Source organism: Hypoxylon trugodes (genome assembly GCF_022578975.1).
Source record: "Hypoxylon trugodes strain CBS 135444 unplaced genomic scaffold F4822scaffold_1, whole genome shotgun sequence".
NCBI classification, from domain to species: domain Eukaryota; kingdom Fungi; phylum Ascomycota; class Sordariomycetes; order Xylariales; family Hypoxylaceae; genus Hypoxylon; species Hypoxylon trugodes.
Genome location: NW_026250016.1, coordinates 945,327 through 964,481, shown reverse-complemented (window position 1 = coordinate 964,481; position 19,155 = coordinate 945,327). Strand labels below are relative to the sequence as shown.

The window sequence follows — 19,155 nt, the reverse complement described above, 5'->3', positions numbered from 1 at the left end:
CCCGTTAGCCGAGTGAAATCGCAATGATCTTGTCTCGATTGTAAAGCATGGTTTTGCCCTCTTCTATATTCCGCCTATTTCTCAGGTTGAAGCATTCAGCCGATCTCTAGATATAATAATGTCCCTCGTTTTGGATTCGAATCGGTGCCTCGGTATGTTGAGCCTAGGAATGGCATCGGTGAAAAAAGGGCCAGAGAAGCAAGTTTTAAAGACCTTACCTAGGAGGTAGCTAAGCTAATAGCGTACTTGCGACTGGTGGCTAGGAGCTAATTACTGGTATTAGGGTGTGCTGACACCACCAGTATGCCCCGCCAACGCCACCATTTGGTACCTATCTCATCAGTGTCTGAAGTACCTGAGACATACTGCATAAGCCGCTACAAGCAAGGCATGTTAGGGGGTAGATTTGACCATGCGCACACTACACCAAAGAACAAGCCCTAAACAATATCCTAATCCTTGGGTATGTGAATTCATATTTAACAGGGTATCATCGGTCTATATACGTTGTCCAGCCGAAGTAGACGATTTCTAGTATATGCAACCCAACTCAGTAATGCAATTGTCAGCTCTTAGACTGACTTCCAAGTATGCGACCTCCTCTTCTTTGCACGGGCGATTTTCTCCTCGCGTTTCTTCCTGGCGCCGAGAATATGGCGGCGTTGGGAGATTCTGTTAAACCATTCGAACAGCGTCTCACGCATCATTATTACGATTGTTGCTGCTGCGACCGGGATTGCTATCCACCAACTATGATACGTTAGCTATGACCAGTTACATCAGAAAAATCTAGCTTACAAGGAATTGACAGATTGTTGGGTAGCCGGGAAGTCAGTGAAATTCTGACCGAAGTAACCGGTCAAGAATGTCATAGGTAAAAAGAGGATGGTGACAACTGTGAGCTGCTTCATGCTCTCATTCTGGTATGTGGCAATCGTGTTGAATATTAGGTCGATCATATGGTTGGCCGTCTCCTTGATCTGGGTAAGATTTTCTGTGATAAGAACACAGTGATCATACTGTAACACTTCAAGTTAGTTCCCCGTGTACCTAGAGGGAAAATCCAGCAGGCTCGGTACTTACCACATCGCCCAAGTATGTGTACGTCATAGGCGAAATAATAACGCCTCCAAGAGGATTCTGTAACTCCCGCGTCGCATCTTCCTGGTTCAGTTTCGTCTTATGATCGCGGAGCGCGTTAATGAGAGTCTGGATCGGATTGACGAGACTGAACATTTTGTTGACTTCTGAGATGATGATATAAAGATTCTTAGTGTGCTTAACACTAGGATGCGTTAATACATCAAGTTCGAGGTCGCCAACAACGTCAGTGTAACATGCTGTGACGGGAATGGCCATGTCAATTATCGCATCAATTATGGCTTGTGCAACCATTGAGGCGTCGCATGACTGTCGAAGAATAGTAGTCGGGCTGGCTAATCGGGCAAGAATAGGCTTCTCAACATCGTCGGCTGATTGTTCGAAAAAGGCGATGACTGTGTTATCTGAGGTAATGAACATAGCAACTTGCTCCGCCATAACTGCTACCCCTCTTGCGGCCAGGGCTGAGTTCTTCTCCATATACTCCGTTCTGGCAGTGTTTGGCGAAGCATGATACCTCTGTAAGGTACACAGTGTATTGGGGTTGAAGACGTCGGAATAGCCCGTCGGTTGGTGCGTAAAGCTGTGTCCGGGGGTTAGAGGCGGTTTGATGCCCTTTTCCAGCATGGCGGTGGTCGTGGGATGTTCAACCTTCTTCCTGCCGAACCATCGTCGAGCTTTCTTCGATACAGTCTTCATCGACCTAAGGCTTTTATTGCTCTTCACACTTCGAGCATCGTCGCTCTCATCGTCACTGCTGCTGTCATCTTCAACGAGGCGTACCAATTTCTGACATGTCAGAATGATGAATGCGTGATTAGCGTACCTATTAATCGGAGTTAGTCGCCGTATGTAAGCTGGGTGGACGATATCCTTACCAATCGGCTTTGGTACGGTTCCTTGTGTTCATGGTATCCTCAATCGCCAGCCTATGTAAATCTTTGTACCTCCCCAGAGCGCTTATAACATCCCACGACAGACCATTAACATTAATCCACCGACATTTTACCCAATCAGGTTGCGGCTCTTTGATGAAATCAATGAGCTGATTGTTGTCTAATTCGTGAACTTGTAGGTTGTCTTGCGAGAAATCAACAACCGTAATCTGACATACGGCGTGTAGGTCTGGTATTGTCTCTTGCCCGCCATCTGGTTTCGAAGGGTCGAAACCAGGCTCAGCACCTGGCTTCCATCCCGGTTGCGCTTCGAAGTCTTCGAATTCCTCGAGGGTCATGAATGTATTGGATCGAGTTGTACGTCGTCGAAGCCCGGCGGTAGGAGATAGGGGAGAGAAGAGTTGTGCTGGTTGAGATACCGACGAAGTGTCGACGTTCACTGCATATCGTACTCTAGCCCTGGTATCGTTTGTGGTTGGGGATATAGCAGATGCATCGCTGTTGGTATGAGCGAGTTCGGGCAATGACGGCGGCGCTGTAACTTCGGTATCTGGCACGTCGGGGAATCTTTCGGTCGCCGTGCTGTTCGAGGACGCGCGCGAGACGGGTCGCGACATGGTTGAGGACTAAGAATGGCGATATTATAAATGCGACAATGCTAATTAATCATGATAAAGAGGTTCTTGAATCGAAAACAATTTGGAGAAACGTATGCGACAAATGTTGACTCGAAGCTCCTCCTATAGGATTGATTATTTTTCCATAGCAGGATGGTCATAGAGCTGTTTTACCATAGAAGGATATTATTTCGTCGAACTTGTAATAGAACTTCGACTAAAACAGCGGCGGGACTTCAACGTCGACGCAACATTATTATATTTCCACTAGTCAAGCAGTGGGATTGAAAGGATATTAGGAGAATAGGACGATCTGGTAGACGAGTTGGTGAGATTGTTTTCATTCGGTTCCATTTTGTTAATTATGCGCGGCGATTGAACAGTTTCGGGAAAGGATCAAGGTTCTGACCTTAATGCTAGCGAAACCTTCCCAATAATCTGGGTTCAGGGGACACAAATCTTGGCAGCTAGACAATTGAAATGATGTCATTGGACAGAAATATACGGGACCCCCACTAGGACCACTAAATAGCCTATGACATAAAACTTTAAAGAACGTATGCTGTTCTTTAATTGAAGGAATTGAACGGTACTTAATACAGAAAGAAAACAGCTATGAGTTATTTTATTCTCCTTTGTTTCACATAATTCTATTAAAAAGCATAATACTATGGGTTGGCTTATCTAAAGGGAAAGAGGAGATCTCGAGAGTCAGTGGGGGGCGTATAACAGACCGGGATCTTGGTTAAGATAATGCACCCCACGTCAAAATATCTACCTAGCTACCTAGGTACCCAGGTACTTAGATCATAAGGAGAACAAAAGGAGCAGACAACTCGGTTATGACAACGCAGAATTTAACAATTTTATTTAGAGTTTCTAAAGAAACAATAGTATAAAGGGATAATCAACACAAGATAAGATACAGTTCAATACTATTTTGTACTTAAGTACCCAGGTATCTAAGACCTTAATAAGAAGAACTAACAAAAAAGGAGATGACGTAGATGGCACCCTCAAGCGCCCTCTTTTCATTATCCGCAGTACACTAAGTAAATAGGGACTTATTCATACACTTTTCTCCTTAACAACTACTAAACAATCTTCATTTATCATGACTGACTACGAAACCCGACGACTCCAGAATATTAAGCGCAATGAAGCACTCGTCAAAGAGCTAGGTCTACTCAATGACGCCAACACCCAAAATCAAGCACAACCAACACTCGAAACCGAAAACCAACCTTCCACAAAACGTCGCAAGTTCCAAACAAACCGGCCTACACGATCATCAACGCGGATCGCACGTGCATCCAAACCGCCATCCCATAAGCCGAGAACACGAAATACACCCAGGCGACAAAGACGGAGATCCGATTCCGGGAGTGATGATCCGTTAGCGTTGGATCATCGTAGTCCGGAACCACAATTAAAGCAGGACAATGACTCTTTAATTGCGGGTTGGTCGTCGTGGACTCCTGTGGCACCACCGCCGACACGTGATGTTGAGGGGAATTATCATTTTGAATCGCACCCGTTGTTTACTCCTAATAAATCTCCGGAGGATATTATACGAGAGGGTTCTTTTGGAGGAAGTTATTGGCGCCCTTTATATTCGAAGCGGTTACGTATTACGATAGAGGACGATTGGAAGGAACTTCCTGAGGCGTGGACTGAGGGTTTGGATGTGTCGAGGTATCTTACTAGCACAACTTACGATCCTGAGATTAATAAGTATGGTGTTCCGTGCGGACAAAGCATTGAGGAGTGGGAAGCTGCAGGGTGGATAGCGCATGAGTTTGACGTGCGCGGTTGGTTCCAGTGGTACTGTCGTTTCTGGCTTGGTAGGAGGTGCGCAGATGATGAGCGTCAGATTGGGAGGTGGAGGAAGTGCGTTGGTGAGACGGGGAGGTGGCGGAGAACACTACTAAAGAAGTATGTGCAGATGGGTATACGGAGTGTGACTGATGAGGGCGATGATGATGGTGAAGGTGGGGGAGATGTGAGTCCTGTGGTCCATCAAACGTGTCATCATTGGGCGTGGGAGGCGAGGCAGGAAGCATTAGATCGATTTTGGGATGAGGGGAGGTGATGTTATCATGCAAGTCACGATCTTGCTTTGGACAGCCATGGTTGAATGCCAGAGGTTTTAAAATTGAGGCAAAAGTTGGTAGGTATTAATAAGTTCTCGGTCTATCTGAATGGTACCGAGAAACAGGTCTACTTACTCATCCTCAATCCCAGTTGTCACAAAACTACTCACCGGCCACCCATTGGCTACATTGTACTGCCATGGAGGTGTCGTCCCATGAAGCTCTGAGTACTCTACCATAGATCCGCAACTAGTACTCGCGTTGCCGGCGCATGGTCCTTTTCCAAGTTGACCGGCAACGCGTATTCCAACATCGCGTCCCGTGAACCAACTGGCGTGCATGAAGCCATAATACTCCGCCGAGGTAGCCTCACCAGCAAACCACAACCGATTGACGTTCGCGCGCAAATTCTGGTGTTTCTCTAACGTCATACCGACTGGCCAACTGCTGTAGGAGCCGTAGGCCCATCTTTACTATGATGATTAGTTGTGTACCCTGAAAGTTTTGGTAGACGTCTGATGCTTACTCTTCCGTGCTCCATCGCGGATACATAAATGCAATTGGATCCGGTATGTGCTTATCTGGAAACATCTTTCCCAAGACTTCCATGGCCTCCGCTTTCGTTTTCTCGTTGGATTGTCGCTCGACTCTATACGATTGGTCGCCGATTACCGTCACAAATATTATATTAGACTCTTCAAGAAAGCCCGGTGCCGAGAGCGATTGCCAGACAGGGTAGTAGCCACGGGTGATATTATCAGCGTATAGGAAGTATTGAGTGTCTCGATCCCAGAAGGTTTCATTGAACTGGAAGAATATTTTGGTATATGTTGCCATACCGAATTGTTCTATGGCTTCACGCTTCCACCGAGGTAGCGGTGGGTCGAATTCTACTACGTCGTTCTGCAACACACCGACCGAAAACGTTGAGATCGCATCTATGTCTCCGTTAGTGAGTGATATTGGGTTAAAATCACACCGTTATCCTGCGGATGGAGTCAATGGCCAATAAAATTAGGCGTAATACCATCGGGAAGTGAATTGGACATTGGGCGGGGTTGAACTTACGTTGAGCTTCAACACAACCACCATCGTCAAGGTAGACAACAATTCCACTAGGACTATAAGAAATCTTCTTCACAATAGTCCCCAGAAAAAGTCGTGGATCATGTTCCTCTAGGAATTCATCCGCCTCGCCGATAATATACCTATTAAAGCCTCTTTGGTCCCATGCGAAATTATTGTCTTCGCCGAATTGGTTAAAAGTCGCGTTATAATTCGTGACGCCAAATACTAAGCTATTCTCATCCGGCGATAAGGCGCTTTCCCAATCCCAGGACCACCACTCGATTGCTTGAGCATGCATATCCTTCTTCGGCTTCCAACCAGCAAGATTAAGAGCTGTGCGGGCGCTTACATCCTGCAAGTTGTTTTCGAGTGTATATCCAGCGTGCTCCGCGATGTCCTGGTTCGCATCATCCCATGCATCAAAAAGAGTGCTATAATTAGCCTCTCCGGACTCATCATAGAGTTTTATAGAGTCATAATCGGAGTACGTATTATTTATTCCGTACTTCTCGACCAATGTCCATATTGGGTTCTGCGGTGCGCCAGGTGCGCCTAGCCCCTATGTGGGAATTAGTAGTATGGATTGAGTGCTGGGAGTGGTCATACCTGGATCCAATTCGCTCCTAGCTCTACCACGTAAGAAGTTCCGTCGGGCTTCTTTCCGAAGTTCGTGTGCGCCACTGTTTCAGCGTCGGAGTCAGCACACCGTCCCCTTCTCACTTTCCGACGAATTATCATCCAAATTTCAATTGCAAAGCTCAAAATTTATATCTGACGGAAGCTCTATTGCGAAAATATTGTGTCAACCATTCAAGGGAAAAATTTCAAGATAGTGGATTGTTTGGAGGGGCTAGCATACCTCGACCGCCAATGTAATCATTTCGCTCAATGATTAGAAAGTCCGAGACAGAGGCGTTCGATAGAGCCTGAGCAGCCGTGATGCCGGCAACACCAGCCCCAAGTATCGCGACGCTTGTCTTATGGCATCGGGTGCTGTTATCTCGCGGCGGTACTCTAGCAATGGTTCCCAGAGGTGCAGTGAAAATACACCAAGCTATCGTCAATTGACTCGTAAACCTCATTTTGAGCCCGAACTACTCTCACTATCACCGCCGGGTCGGGTGGGCGGTTATAATGGTAGAAGAGAAATCTACTCATGAATTCAAGGTAGGTACCTCTTATCCATACCCTTGATATATGAGGGTATCTTGCTGACAGGCACCAAATTACCGTATCGAACGGCTAGTTTCGGGGCTGCGCTATCCCGCCTGCAGTGATCTACATTATCGACATGCTGTGTGACCCTTGAATTGCAAGGACTAAGCGGTTTAGATGAGTCAATTGTTACGTTCTGATAAGGCCCTGGTTATGATCGATCCGTTGCATATACTCAGCTGTAAGTGGTCATACTTTCGGCTAGAGGGCTTCGCCGTCGGTATCGAAGAAGTAATAATTAAGCGATTGCCGAAAATCCAGGCGAGGCTTCTTAGAGAAATAAAGTACCAATACTGGCATTCCTCGACGAGTATGCATGTTGTGTTCAGGTGGTGAATAAAGTACCTAAGTACTGTTTCTAAACCTTTTCTAGGATACCTAGGTACGTTACCGTGCGCTGTCACCTAATACGGTGGGATCTTGAGCGTTATCAGCACATCGTAGCTGAAGGATCCACACAAGCCTGAAGGATGCGATAACGCGACGGCTAACAAAATGAAGAAACTAGAACGATAAAATAACTTGGTAATCATGTAGTATATTGAAGGTAATAAGAATCTTTCTAAGTTTCCTGAGTTGTATCGCGTTACATATTTCGGCTAAGCACCATCAACGTAGTACTAAAAGGTGTTGCAGAAGTACCTCCAGCTAGGTAGGTGGGCAGGCAAAACCGTTTTCTCCACTAAAAATAATATAGAAGGGGATTGTATGGGATATCATGAATAACAAGATACAGATAACAACAATTCAATAAATGACATGAACGAAGGGTATGTAATATAACGGATGTTCGTTCTGGGGTACGTTCGATGAGAGATATGAGGAAACTTCCTGCTTTGATGATATGAGTTGCGATACTGAGTGGAGAACTGTGGTACGAGATGTTGTGGCGCTCGATGAAGAGTCATCAACTTCCTCTTTCATGCGGACTACCGGCAATTGACTTAAAACGAAGCCTGGCTCCCGCTCTAGAACTTCGTCGCCGTACGGGTGTACACTTCAATCTCGTAATCATAGCTCTTCACTCAGTGAGTCACCACCTTGACACGACTGCCGCCCCACGCACAGGGACGACGGTGGTGGTCGCTGACCTGGTGTTCGCCCGGGAGTTCTCCAGTAATCGTTACGGCCGAGTAGGTCCGAATAGTTCCGGCAGCTGGGATTATAGTGGTCTTCGGCATTCCCAAGGGGCCACATTGCTATGAAACATAGTTCATCTGGCTGACATGAGCCGCACTCCTTCCAGTCCGACCATCGTAATATGTCAACCAATTCCTGGATGACTCGTTTCGCTGCGCTGACACTTTCTGCCTCATCCGAATCCTCATCTTCAACAATAAGTTGTCGAACCTTAAACAGTGCTGTGCAGATGGTGGCTGTCGTGTTCTCAATTGCTGCTTGTATTAATTCGTCTTGTGGTGTCCGCGCACGGACGGGTTGAAGGTAGAAATTCGTGCAACGTTGTTGCGCGGCCGCGAATCCATCGTCAGTTTCGGCGTAATCGATGTAAATATTCAACAGGCCATTCACTTCGGTTTTCATGATGCTGAATGTGTCCGTTTCAGCCATAAAGGACAGGCGCTTGGCATATCGCGTGACAATCATGTCCGTAACCCCCTGCCAGTCTGTTGGTATCTGTTCGTTCGCAATTGATCGGTACAATGAATCGGCGACATGCTGCCTCATAACAGCTATTTCCGCGTCACTAGCTCCTACTAATCGAGGTAGCTCGGGCCTCGTCGGTTCGGGATTGGTTAGGTTAGTTGGGTAGAAGAATGCGGAGAAAACGGAAGAGTAGTCGAGTAAAACACGCGATGCTCCGATGCCCTTGTAGCGCTGGGATGCCGCTCTTGCCCACTCGAACGAAGTAATCCACGCGTTGTCCGCAGAACCAGGGCCGTCTGGAGCTGGTCGTTCGAAGGTAGATATCAGCCTTAGGCCGTCCGTAAAATTGCAATAGATGACTTCAAATCCTGGCTCCATACGGATGAACCCTTGAATATCCCACTCCCGAGCTAAGTCACATAAGTTATCGGCTCTTCCCCAGTCGTTCCATGCAATCTCGCTCTTGTTGCCAACCAGCAAGATGTCTTGAGTGTCTAGAGTTCCCATATCTGTTTTGCCGGCAGCCATCCCATCGATGTAGAGCACATTCAGAGGTCGAGCTGCTTGGTAGACATGTAAGTGACCTGCTCCGATAAGTTCGAATGGAGGATCTTTAGGCGGCGCATTCTCATCTTCCAAAAAGGCATCTACGAAAATATTCGGCGGGCCTGGATGTGGCTTCCCACCAGTATCATTACGGCGCCTCCATCTACCATGAGCAAATGCTTCCGCGTGCTCGATTTCGAAAGCAAGCCAGTCGAAATCGTCGGGTATTTCTGAAGTATGTGTTCCATGATATAAAAGCACTCCTTCCGGGATCACAGCAGGGAATAACGACATGCCATTGTGGTGTAAAGCGGATCCAAATTCGCGCATCGCATTATGAATGGCGTTAAAGATTTGCGGTCCATTCTTACGGGCACTATCGATGGTTGGGCCGAAGCTGGCCACCGATCTTGCGTCAATAAAAGCGAACAGGTTCGTCGCTAGCGCCAGCGATGTGAGTCGAACTGCTGAAATCATCTTCACTGTAGATTACCAATCAAACAGTTCACCCGGAACCGTATGAGCGAATATTCTAAAGACATTATCTGAACAAATAAAAATTACAGAAGAAGTAAATCTAGGGAAGTAGGGTTGATTGCTTCGCTTCGTGATGACCGCCACTTCGAATCACTAGCAGCCTAGTATTACGCGTCACTCGGTACAAAATACTTGCTTATCAGATCATCTTAGATAATAGCAAACCAATCAAAAGCCTTCGACGTGTCGCTTCATTTCACCACTCAAGTCGACGCGAACTTGAGAATTCAATGAGTATGAATACTTCCTCATTGAATAGTATTTCATGTAACTTGAATAGGAGACTTTAAGTTACCTAACTTACTAGAATTAAAGTGACAAAGTTAGATTTAGCCGATGTGTCGCACTAGATATGCTCATACATATTGTATTCATTTACCCCTGAAAACAAGACAACCCTTAGCCGAATATCCTCCTTTAATACACTTTCATTACCTGCATTTCATCTTCTTTTTGACTACTGAAGTTTATTTAATTAGACGAAAGCTCACCCCTATTTAGACTCGAAGTTGAGGTTCTAGTTAATGCAGTCATGAAGTATAAATAGTCGTATCTTTAACTATGAAGGTCATCCTGCAAGGAACCGAGTCTATCTGCTATAAAGTTATGGTATTCATCTTAGCCATCCAATTAAACTTTGAACAATGCTCGCGTCGGTGATACTTCAAATTTTGGCCCTGTTGGTATTAAGAGCTAGACGTATGATTTTTAAAAAAACATTCTTATCTTCGCTAGTAGAGAGCTTTGGCTTTATTTGAAGTATAATTGAAGCCATTCGGATGACACCGGACGTCAACCACGCATGATCAAGATGTTGCCAAGAGGTACACAACACCATTAGCCGTCGACGATACCGGGACCTAGTAGTAGAGACGGGGAGAACTTATTATCAGTATTCACTCAGGAATGAAGATAGTAAACCTGGACCAAAACTAGCGCACCTATTAATAAAATACTTCATATTTCGTCTCTATATCCATATAAGAATGTTCCTTGGCGTGAATAAATACGAAATAAAAATTAAAGTACTGTGAGGAGTAATGATCCTCAAAGGCTCTTTAACCGCCGGGCATAAATAGACGCGCGGTTGATTTCAACTGGTTCCACTAACCCTAAATGACGACGGATCAACTTAAAGGTGAGCTTATGGGGAGGTATCGTGACCCACCATCTTATCATGGCAGTGCCACGTTCCGTTGTCACCAAATCCAGATTAATCTTGACGTACGCTAAGCTCCGCCTTGTCCCTGACTTCAGCCGCTTTCAGTCTAAATAAATGGGATCATACCGATCCAGATAGGCGGGGTGCATTTACCATTGCATAGGCATATGTGGGGGACCAATCATTGCTTTGGTAATTTACCTCTTTTCATTACCAAAAACTTGGTTCGCTCCTACTCATGCTCCGCTATCTGACGAGAACTACAACTGCCGATGGTCGTAATAGGTAGGGGAGCTTTGATGTTCGGCGACGGCTAATGAAGGTAACTTTTGGAGGACTGAGCTAGAATAGACATTATTATGACGTGGTGAAGGTAGACTCGCCTATATAAGCTGCTTCCATGCTTACTAGAAGGTAAGAGCCCGCTGGATTTACCTTACACCAGTCAGCCATCTTTCCATGAAAAGAACACCATACAATGGGTTTTATTGCTCGAATTTTCGCAGCCGCAGTGCTCCTTGCCAGCCGTAGCATTGCGGTCCCAATCGCCAAAACCTCCAGGTATTGCGATGCAGCTACAGGTGTATGCTACTCGGAAGCCACGGTCGGAGTAGCTCCAATCGTATGGCGTATCGCTATACCGGCCGTTGAGCAGGCACCTTTCGACATGCTCTTCCAAGTGGTGGCTCCAAAGACAGTCGGTTGGACGGGTCTAGGTATGTACAAGACTCCTTTTCCCTCTTAAATCCTCCTTTCCCCAATATTTCCTTCGTTCTATATACAAGATAACCTTCGCTTTCCTCTACCTCGAAAACATGCATCACCAAAAATATGAAGTATAAGGTGGCTGACTTTCTTTCTACGGCACTGAAGCCCTGGCTGGTGGGATGCTTTACAACCCGATAGTCGTGGGATGGCAGAATGGAAACACAACAGTCCCAACCGCTCGGTTTGCGACGTAAGTTGAGAATCTTTGATGCGAAGAGCGTAGCTAATTTATGGATGACTAGTGCCCACATTCAGCCCGACGTATACGATGTGGTGAAGCAAAGTACCCTTAAAGGGTCATCTGTGAACGAGACTCACTGGACGTTGACTTCTGTCTGCCAGGGCTGTAGCACATGGGTTCATAATGGGGGCGCTAAGGAAGCCCTCGACCCTGGTGCAACAGCGGCAAGCTTCGCTTGGGCAGCAGCACCTACACCTCCAATTGACCCTTCCGATCCCACTTCACCTATAGGATTACATACGGAACACGGCCTTTTCACAATAGATTTGTCAGCTGCTAAATCTGATCAGTTCGACGCCTGGGTCAAGCAACTGAGTTAAACTGCCTACGAGGTTGCGACAAGAAATTGTACGATTGAAGCGCACTTATGTTACAGATAAGACGTTGTTAAGATATGGGCTTCTTGAAGTATTCATCTAGAAAAATTGCGAGTTGATATACGTATATCGATTAAAGGGGTAGATAGGTACGTAGGTACTTAAATAAATAGGGGTAACTTTACTACGTGTGTAACAGAAACCTTCATCCATCTCGTAAATCTGCTCCTTCCTCCGGCCGCCTGGGAAAACATATTTTTATAGGATAAGAAAATATCTCATAACTTTATTTTAACTAATTCCGTACTAAGTTATGGCTAGTAAACTCAGAGCTTCGTGAGTCACAAACTCTGATCATTAACTTTTCTCTAGTAACATTGGTCTAACATATAAATATCTTGACTTTCTGCCTCCTGTTGCCTCCATCCATTCCAACCAAACAGAAAACCAACCAAAGACATAACAACACGTCTTGACATTATAGCCTTGCCATCTATCTCCTAAACCTGCACGTTCAGTATGATTACCAATTCTCAATCACCTTCCTCTCTGTTCTATACTTCCCGCATCTTCTACTCCTGTTAATCTTCTTCATCATATGCCATTTATTACTTAACCTCCCCTTTCCCACCTATACCGCAGTTACTAACGTAATAAAAGTAACCAAATACCGCCAAGGATGTCTAGAGGAACCCCCTACAAGAAACTCCAAAATGACTTGATTGATTTCATCCATGGATCGAACTACATTGAGTTCTGCGGCTCGGATTTTACCGTTACCGAGAAACTATGCCGACGCGTCTTTAGGGGAGAGAACATACCCGCAAATGTCGAGGCAAGGAGCCTCGAGTATGAAGAGGCTAGGGCGGCCCTTATCGAAATGAACGACCAAATTCGCCATCCGACGTTATCAGAAGCCACCAAGAAATAATCAATCACGCCCAAGCTCTCAACTACGCGGTTGGCCGGATTGTCCTTGATGGAGACCAAGTTACCGAAGAACTCATCAAGAATATCCACAAGAGACTCTGCTCAGGGGACGTCTTGGGGGAGGACGGAGGTTATCCAGGGCAGTACCGGACTTGGGAGATTGCGGCCCGACATGGGCAGGACATGAAGAAGAAGTCCGTTTTTATACGCGCGTCTGCGGTGCCACAGTACATGGCTGATCTCATACACGATCTCCGAAACGACATGATGGATGCCGAAGAATCGAGAGCCATAGACCCATTTGACATGGCAAACAAGTATTGCCACAGGCTTGTGTGTATCCACCCGTTTGGGGACGGGAATGGAAGGATGTGCCGAATACTATTGAATATCCTTCTCTTGAAATATACCGGTCGCATTAGTATCTTTGGGGGTACTGATGACGAGCGAGAGGAATATTTGGGTATCGCGAGGAGGGCTAACAAGCGGTTCCACGAAGAAGACATGGAAGTACCTGAGGAGGAAAAGATAGGCCACCGCGAGCTTGCGAAGTATACATTGGGGAAATTGAAATAACCAGTACTACGCCAAAGAGTAGACATAGACCAATAACATTCTGATATCAATGTAACAGTCTAGAGAATTTCAAGATCTAATCGAACTAGACGAGAGCGTTAGCATTTGTACCTGTATGGAGGCTCATATATTCATATTGTAGGTTAACCTGTTGTCGGGTCCTCGCGTAATGGATTTGCTATTCATTCCTTCTTCCTTGTCTCGCTTAAAAAGCAAATAAACAAGAGTTTGGGGGGTTGGTATTTGGAAAGCTGTACATAACAAGCGTTCTGTGGGGGTAGGGGTTAGAGTTCCTACAACATGAGGTCGTGGAGCAACGATTCGAGGTCTTTAACCACGGAATCAAAGATAAGGGCCTGAAGTTGTACATTAGAAAGTTTCGCTTCGCCCAACCCGAAGTCGCAACAGATAAGTTTTATGATCGCCTTCCTGTACCGCTCACCAAACCCGGTAAATATCTCTGCTTTCCCGCGCACTTTGTTCGGGTCGTGTCCAAATGCGTCAGCATTCCATTCTCCAATTTGTAGCAAGGCCACCCCTAAACCCCAGAGCACCGGGTTTCTTATGCCGTATGTGCGCATAGCATCGTCATATTCCTGTTTCAGAAATTTGTACCGTCTCCTGGGTTTGTGAGGAACGGTTTGCCGCCTTCTTCAGTGACGCGGATCGCTCTGAGTTCTGTAAAGAGATGTATCGTATCCAGGGTAGAGCTTAAATCGAATTCCTCCCCACGAAATATAAAAACTTGTTCGAGTGTCCAGTCCTGTGGCCACCATGGCGTTGAGTTGTATTTCAACATAGATTTCACCAAAATAATCCCTAGCTTGATACAATCTTGAATCGAAATCTCATTTTGAATGGGTAACTTCAAGGCTTCAACAAAAGGCATGATCTCTTGTTGTTTTAGGGCAGCGAAGTCGTATTCGAGTTCTTCTAAGCCCGTATAAAAGACGAGCATTCGGTTATGTTCAATATTGATATAGCCTAGCGGGCGCCGAGGCACATCAATGGAAGCCATTAACGAACTTGAAAGCAAATGGCCACACTGTAATCCGGTTTCAATCAAGTTCGTGTCTCCATAACTACAGGGACTGCAGGTATTTACGATAGTTGACTGGACGATCTCGTTGGGTTTGTGGTTGGGGCTGAGAGCTAATAGATGGAAGTTACCATGGTCTAGACTTTTGTACCTCGCATGGATAGGAAGCAGTAGTTTTCTGTGAATCTCCTTTAGAAAATACACCATGAGAGAGAGCCCACTAACGTACCCTTGTGAGCTGGATTGGTGCTCGAAGAACATGTTTATGTTTGGATCATCTTCGTCTGTGGAACTCAGTATGAGCCTCGCACTATGGCTTATACCAACTCCAGTATAGGACGATTGATATTCCAACGACCTATGGATCAATGAGGACATCTTTTGGCTGTTGCTGTACTTAGATGGTAATGCAAAACGATTTGCCCATAGGCGGCATTCTTTCATTTCGTTAGCTGACTCCCGTAGGTATTTCAATGTTGCATTGCATTCTCGCAGAATATCAAGCCATTTCCCGTACCTCTCCCTTCTGAAAGTAATTCGGAAAGAGTCTACGAAGGACTTTAATGTAGACACCTACGGCGGTTAGTTTCCTATCTTGCCACAATATGGACCTCGAGGTGTAATATACTTCTGTATTTGACGAGGCAAATTTGGTGAGTTTGTCAAGGAGATTACTCATTGCCCTTTTGGCTTCTTTATCGTGTCTCGGAATGAATCATAGTTGTAGTCGAGATAATCTTTGATTTGAGTATCAAGATCGTTAGATTTCCATTTATGATGTTCTCCGTTAGCTACCATTTCTCTAGCCATTCCATCGTGATCACGGCCATACACCGCAATTAACAAGAAGTAAATCTCGCTCCGGAAATTGGTTGTGTGGAGGCTAAATCTCCTCCGGATCAACTTAATCTCTATAGAATGATGGCGCAGGCAATCTATTTTCTGAAGCATTGGAGGAACTAGTCGGATTGCGGTTATGCAAAGGGGGGCGATAGCAAGAGCAAGTTCCGCCATGTTTTTAGCAACGATAGTGCAATCCGAGAAGCATTCTTTGTACAAAACTAAGATAGAAGAATATGGAGATGATCTGTATGCAACATATATAGTGGTTTTCTGCATCCTTCGACTGCATAGACATCTACAGGTACCTATCTGTACATCGATGATGCCTTACCACTAATTAGCTGATTGCAGCCCAAAACGCCCAAAGCTGGGCGACACAACATATTGCGTTTCATCAAAAAACTGCTTGTCTTCTTAAATATCTACATAAGAATATTAGCTGTAGAATAATACTATGACAATTCGCCCGGCTCCCTAACTTTGTGATTTTTCATGACTTATCTCTTTGTCTGGACCAAGTAAACTTGCTGAGGACAAGATGGCCTCCGGCCGGAATACTAAGGTGTGTGTATATGGCGGTCTGATGTCCAGGCGCAAGACACGAATAAAATCCTAGCACGGCTGTTCAAGTCAGGTTGTAATCTGTATCGTGTTTTCTTGCGGGACTTACGGACCGTCCAAACCCTACCGAAATCTATATATCGCCGCCTAGAGAATGGGTTGGCACGTTACTTAATTTGGGGAGGTGACCATGGAGTTCAAGATGGAAATCTAGATACACTACTTGGGAAATTTCAGCGACTTCACAGATTCACTACCAAGTTATTAGTTGAGATATGTGTTACACTCCAGCAGAGTTTGTCCATTCCATTCCTAATTAAAACAATCGTGCTAGGGCTAAATTTGGTAGTATACTCGATTCACATATCTACGGACCTTGATGAAGATTTACAATTACTATACCAAGCTGCCTCAATGGCGATAGAGGAAGGTTCACATTTGACTCACAACGCCCTTGATCTTGAAAGCGACATAAACGATGATGAATACTTAGATATTAGCGACAAATCTATACAAGATATTACAGAAATACTGCTAGGCCAAATTGGATTCCTGCTGGAACTCGGACCAAGACTAAAGGAACCCGTTCCGGAATACCTCACTGAAGAACAGCCGGGCTATCCTGAGCTACTTTCTCCCTGGAAGCCTGAAGAGCTATTTACTAATAGGATATTGGAAAAATTCCCAAAATGCGACACCCATCTAGCTGCTGCTCTTGGAGAAGCGAATTGGCGATCCATTGAAAGGCGAACATCAGACCCTGAAAATACGATGATACGGGTAGATGCCGATAAAGTAATCGTTTTCCATGACTCTACCTTAGGAAAAAGCCTCCAACCTAGAAGCTTCTCAGCCCCTACTGTGGTATCCTACGGCGACAATGAGGAGACTAGAGCGAGGATACCCCAACTACCAAGTGATGCAGAAGAAGGGGAATCGTTCGAGTGCATTGCATGTAGGAGGTGGATAGAGGAACGAGATATGAAGACATGGAAGTAGGTTCAACTCGCTATCATCCCCTCTTGAGCTTCCACTCACATGCGATAGACAGCATCTTTTTGCCGATCCCCAGCCATGGGTTTGCTTCCAAACGGCTTGCCCATGTGGATTTGCGCCATTCCAAACGCGATCGGAATGGATCAAGCATCTGTATAAAGGGCAAGAGCTGCACTCGGAGTGGGATGATAAAACCTGTCCCATCTGTCTCGTGGTTATTGACGACGGTAGCCTCGCGACTATTTCTCACGTGGCACACCATCTAGAAGAGATAGCACTTGCATCGCTGCCATGCAACCTCAACGATGATAATCAGAATGAAAGCGGAATAGCAGCAGATGACATGTCATCAAATTACAACACCGTTAACCCCAAATTTGGCCATGCGTTTAAGCAAGATGACTCGACGCAATATTCTTCCACATCTAGTTTCAGACCCGAACCTGAGCTCGAAGCCCCAGAAACTCCACTAGATAAGAAAGAGAAACTTCCAGATATTGTTAATAACTCTGTTGGGAAAGGAGAAGGGGGCGGAGGCGGAGGAGGATTGAGGGCGAAAGAATCTGGCTGGTATTGTGTAAGTATCAAAACCATCTTCTTAAATGTTAGGTGTACTAATAATCCCAGTATGGTTACCATTTTGGTCCAATGGCCATCGATATGATTCCCTACTACATTAATTGCCAAGATCATAGAAGGTGTAAGAATTGTAAATGTGTGTAGTTGGTTGATTGTATCTAATGAGCCGGCCGACAATAACATCCTAGGGCCCACGCAAACAACCGCCAAGTACAATTGGAAAGAACTTAGAACTCATACGCATATTCATAGGCGCACAATTATGATAGCTACCTAGGGTAGGGCAGCAAGCGTGTTAAAATACAACTACATTTCCCTTCACGCAGCCACCCAGGGGGCCATCTAGGTACCTAGGTACTTAGGTATGCATATTTCAAAGTAAAATACCTACGTATGTAGGAAACATCTAGAGCGGGGAACCATCCCATAGGCAGTGGCTAACACCTATACTACCGACATCTAAACGCCTATTCGACGAGCCCCTCTTTGTTGGGTCGCAAAGCATCAGTGTCATGGCAGTCAGAACGGCGCGGTCGCCAAAGCACGGTGTGATAACCCGTCGATCGCAGGTCGCAGCCTAGCTATGTCCGAGTTTACGAGGGCTCTTTCGTCGGGGGTGACGTGCTAAACAGGAAAATGAAGACAAAGCATAGTACGTACCTAAGGGAGGTCAACTCGGGCTCTTTTGGCAACCTGAAGGGGTGCCCTCCTGTTTAACTAGGTCCCAACTCGTATTGGGAATCCCTACTAGATCTGGGAACTACGTAAACTATCCTGAAGTAACAGCCAACTTGACATAGAACCTAAAAGACCTAAAGATCATCATCAAGTTATCAATCAAGGTACGCGCTATTCTCCAAAGAGGTCTGTACGGCCTATAATAGAGAGGGTTATGTTGAAACTAGGTAAACTAAACTCGATAACATACCTAGGTACTCAGTACACATATCTATGGATTCCAACGAAGACCTATGTCGAGACATGTCGATACAAATAATAGACGACTCCCACGTCGTCTACAACGACAATAGCGGTTCAGATAACGAAAGCGATGCCAGCGATGGCGAGAACTTATGCATTTACAGCATACCTCTACACAACTCTTCTTCCATGTCTAATGACGGCTATGGGTCTGAAACTAGAGCGCTGAACGAGCGACTGAAAAAGAAGATGCTTCCAGGCGTCGTTTATGGATCTGTCTCAAAAACGATCGCGCCTTCTACGACACAAAGTGTTTGGTATTGTGTGAGTATCAATACAGTTCGTCCCAAATACCCAATATACTAACGCTCCCAGTGCTCATGCAAGTTTGGCCCAATGACCATAGAAGTAACTCCTTGCTGCCTGAACTGCCATAGGTGCGGAATTTGTCGGACGAGTGTTTCTACCTACTAGCAGAAGCAAGTCACATCACGATGACATTGGATAACGACGCTGGGGTTTCTATGGGAAAAGTTACTATAAA

The 19,155-nt window shown here is 45.6% G+C and overlaps 8 protein-coding genes across 8 annotated transcripts; 4 read left to right on the top strand and 4 right to left on the bottom strand.

Annotated features, from left to right (window-relative positions):
* Positions 1–450: 450 nt before the first annotated feature.
* Positions 451–3,248, bottom strand: F4822DRAFT_384406 (uncharacterized protein). The gene is made up of 5 exons (XM_051456522.1): positions 2,789–3,248; positions 1,980–2,737; positions 1,084–1,927; positions 799–1,019; positions 451–750 (listed from the first exon to the last, which is right to left on the bottom strand). The coding sequence occupies exons 2-5, from the start codon at positions 2,612–2,614 to the stop codon at positions 573–575; spliced, it is 1,878 nt and encodes a 625-aa protein (XP_051319131.1). The 5' UTR covers positions 2,615–2,737; positions 2,789–3,248; the 3' UTR covers positions 451–572.
* Positions 3,249–3,469: 221 nt separating this feature from the next.
* Positions 3,470–4,967, top strand: F4822DRAFT_9447 (uncharacterized protein). Its single transcript, XM_051464206.1, has one exon. The coding sequence runs from the start codon at positions 3,729–3,731 to the stop codon at positions 4,704–4,706; it is 978 nt and encodes a 325-aa protein (XP_051319130.1). The 5' UTR covers positions 3,470–3,728; the 3' UTR covers positions 4,707–4,967.
* Positions 4,773–6,982, bottom strand: F4822DRAFT_9416 (putative flavin-containing polyamine oxidase). Its single transcript, XM_051464199.1, has 5 exons — positions 6,635–6,982; positions 6,382–6,455; positions 5,776–6,334; positions 5,234–5,645; positions 4,773–5,175 (listed from the first exon to the last, which is right to left on the bottom strand). Exons 1-5 carry the CDS (start codon positions 6,855–6,857, stop codon positions 4,839–4,841), a joined length of 1,605 nt encoding a protein of 534 aa, XP_051319129.1. The 5' UTR covers positions 6,858–6,982; the 3' UTR covers positions 4,773–4,838.
* Positions 6,983–7,474: 492 nt separating this feature from the next.
* F4822DRAFT_9409 (uncharacterized protein) lies at positions 7,475–9,769 on the bottom strand. Its single transcript, XM_051464196.1, has one exon. The coding sequence runs from the start codon at positions 9,616–9,618 to the stop codon at positions 8,002–8,004; it is 1,617 nt and encodes a 538-aa protein (XP_051319128.1). The 5' UTR covers positions 9,619–9,769; the 3' UTR covers positions 7,475–8,001.
* Positions 9,770–10,849: 1,080 nt separating this feature from the next.
* F4822DRAFT_9395 (iron reductase domain protein) lies at positions 10,850–12,342 on the top strand. Its single transcript, XM_051464193.1, has 3 exons — positions 10,850–11,556; positions 11,714–11,798; positions 11,851–12,342. The coding sequence occupies exons 1-3, from the start codon at positions 11,319–11,321 to the stop codon at positions 12,167–12,169; spliced, it is 642 nt and encodes a 213-aa protein (XP_051319127.1). The 5' UTR covers positions 10,850–11,318; the 3' UTR covers positions 12,170–12,342.
* A 503-nt stretch (positions 12,343–12,845) lies between these two features.
* On the top strand, positions 12,846–13,672 carry F4822DRAFT_439439 (Fic-domain-containing protein; the record flags this gene model as incomplete). The annotated part of the gene is made up of 2 exons (XM_051462641.1): positions 12,846–13,015; positions 13,081–13,672. The coding sequence occupies 2 exons, from the start codon at positions 12,846–12,848 to the stop codon at positions 13,670–13,672; spliced, it is 762 nt and encodes a 253-aa protein (XP_051319126.1).
* A 339-nt stretch (positions 13,673–14,011) lies between these two features.
* Positions 14,012–15,089, bottom strand: F4822DRAFT_439437 (uncharacterized protein; the record flags this gene model as incomplete). Its single annotated transcript, XM_051462640.1, has 1 exon — positions 14,012–15,089. One exon carries the CDS (start codon positions 15,087–15,089, stop codon positions 14,274–14,276), a length of 816 nt encoding a protein of 271 aa, XP_051319125.1. The 3' UTR covers positions 14,012–14,273.
* A 1,440-nt stretch (positions 15,090–16,529) lies between these two features.
* Positions 16,530–19,048, top strand: F4822DRAFT_439433 (uncharacterized protein; the record flags this gene model as incomplete). Its single annotated transcript, XM_051462639.1, has 5 exons — positions 16,530–17,110; positions 17,163–17,688; positions 17,739–17,811; positions 18,631–18,933; positions 18,987–19,048. 5 exons carry the CDS (start codon positions 16,530–16,532, stop codon positions 19,046–19,048), a joined length of 1,545 nt encoding a protein of 514 aa, XP_051319124.1.
* Positions 19,049–19,155: the final 107 nt, after the last annotated feature.

Bases quoted from the DNA above. Each gene is read 5' to 3' on its own strand.
- F4822DRAFT_9409 (XM_051464196.1), bottom strand. From the start codon at position 9,618: ATGATTTCAGCAGTTCGACTCACATCGCTGGCGCTAGCGACGAACCTG.
- F4822DRAFT_9416 (XM_051464199.1), bottom strand. From the start codon at position 6,857: ATGAGGTTTACGAGTCAATTGACGATAGCTTGGTGTATTTTCACTGCA. The intron at 6,456-6,634 runs GTATGCTAGCCC...ACGCTGAAACAG, and splicing joins TGATTACATTGGCGGTCGAG to TGGCGCACACGAACTTCGGA. The intron at 5,646-5,775 runs GTAAGTTCAACC...ACGGAGACATAG, and splicing joins TGGTTGTGTTGAAGCTCAAC to ATGCGATCTCAACGTTTTCG.
- F4822DRAFT_384406 (XM_051456522.1), bottom strand. From the start codon at position 2,614: ATGTCGCGACCCGTCTCGCGCGCGTCCTCGAACAGCACGGCGACCGAA. The intron at 1,928-1,979 runs GTAAGGATATCG...TCCGATTAATAG, and splicing joins AACCGTACCAAAGCCGATTG to GTACGCTAATCACGCATTCA. The intron at 1,020-1,083 runs GTAAGTACCGAG...GAAGTGTTACAG, and splicing joins ACACATACTTGGGCGATGTG to TATGATCACTGTGTTCTTAT.
- F4822DRAFT_9447 (XM_051464206.1), top strand. From the start codon at position 3,729: ATGACTGACTACGAAACCCGACGACTCCAGAATATTAAGCGCAATGAA.
- F4822DRAFT_9395 (XM_051464193.1), top strand. From the start codon at position 11,319: ATGGGTTTTATTGCTCGAATTTTCGCAGCCGCAGTGCTCCTTGCCAGC. The intron at 11,557-11,713 runs GTATGTACAAGA...ACGGCACTGAAG, and splicing joins AGTCGGTTGGACGGGTCTAG to CCCTGGCTGGTGGGATGCTT. The intron at 11,799-11,850 runs GTAAGTTGAGAA...ATGGATGACTAG, and splicing joins CCAACCGCTCGGTTTGCGAC to TGCCCACATTCAGCCCGACG.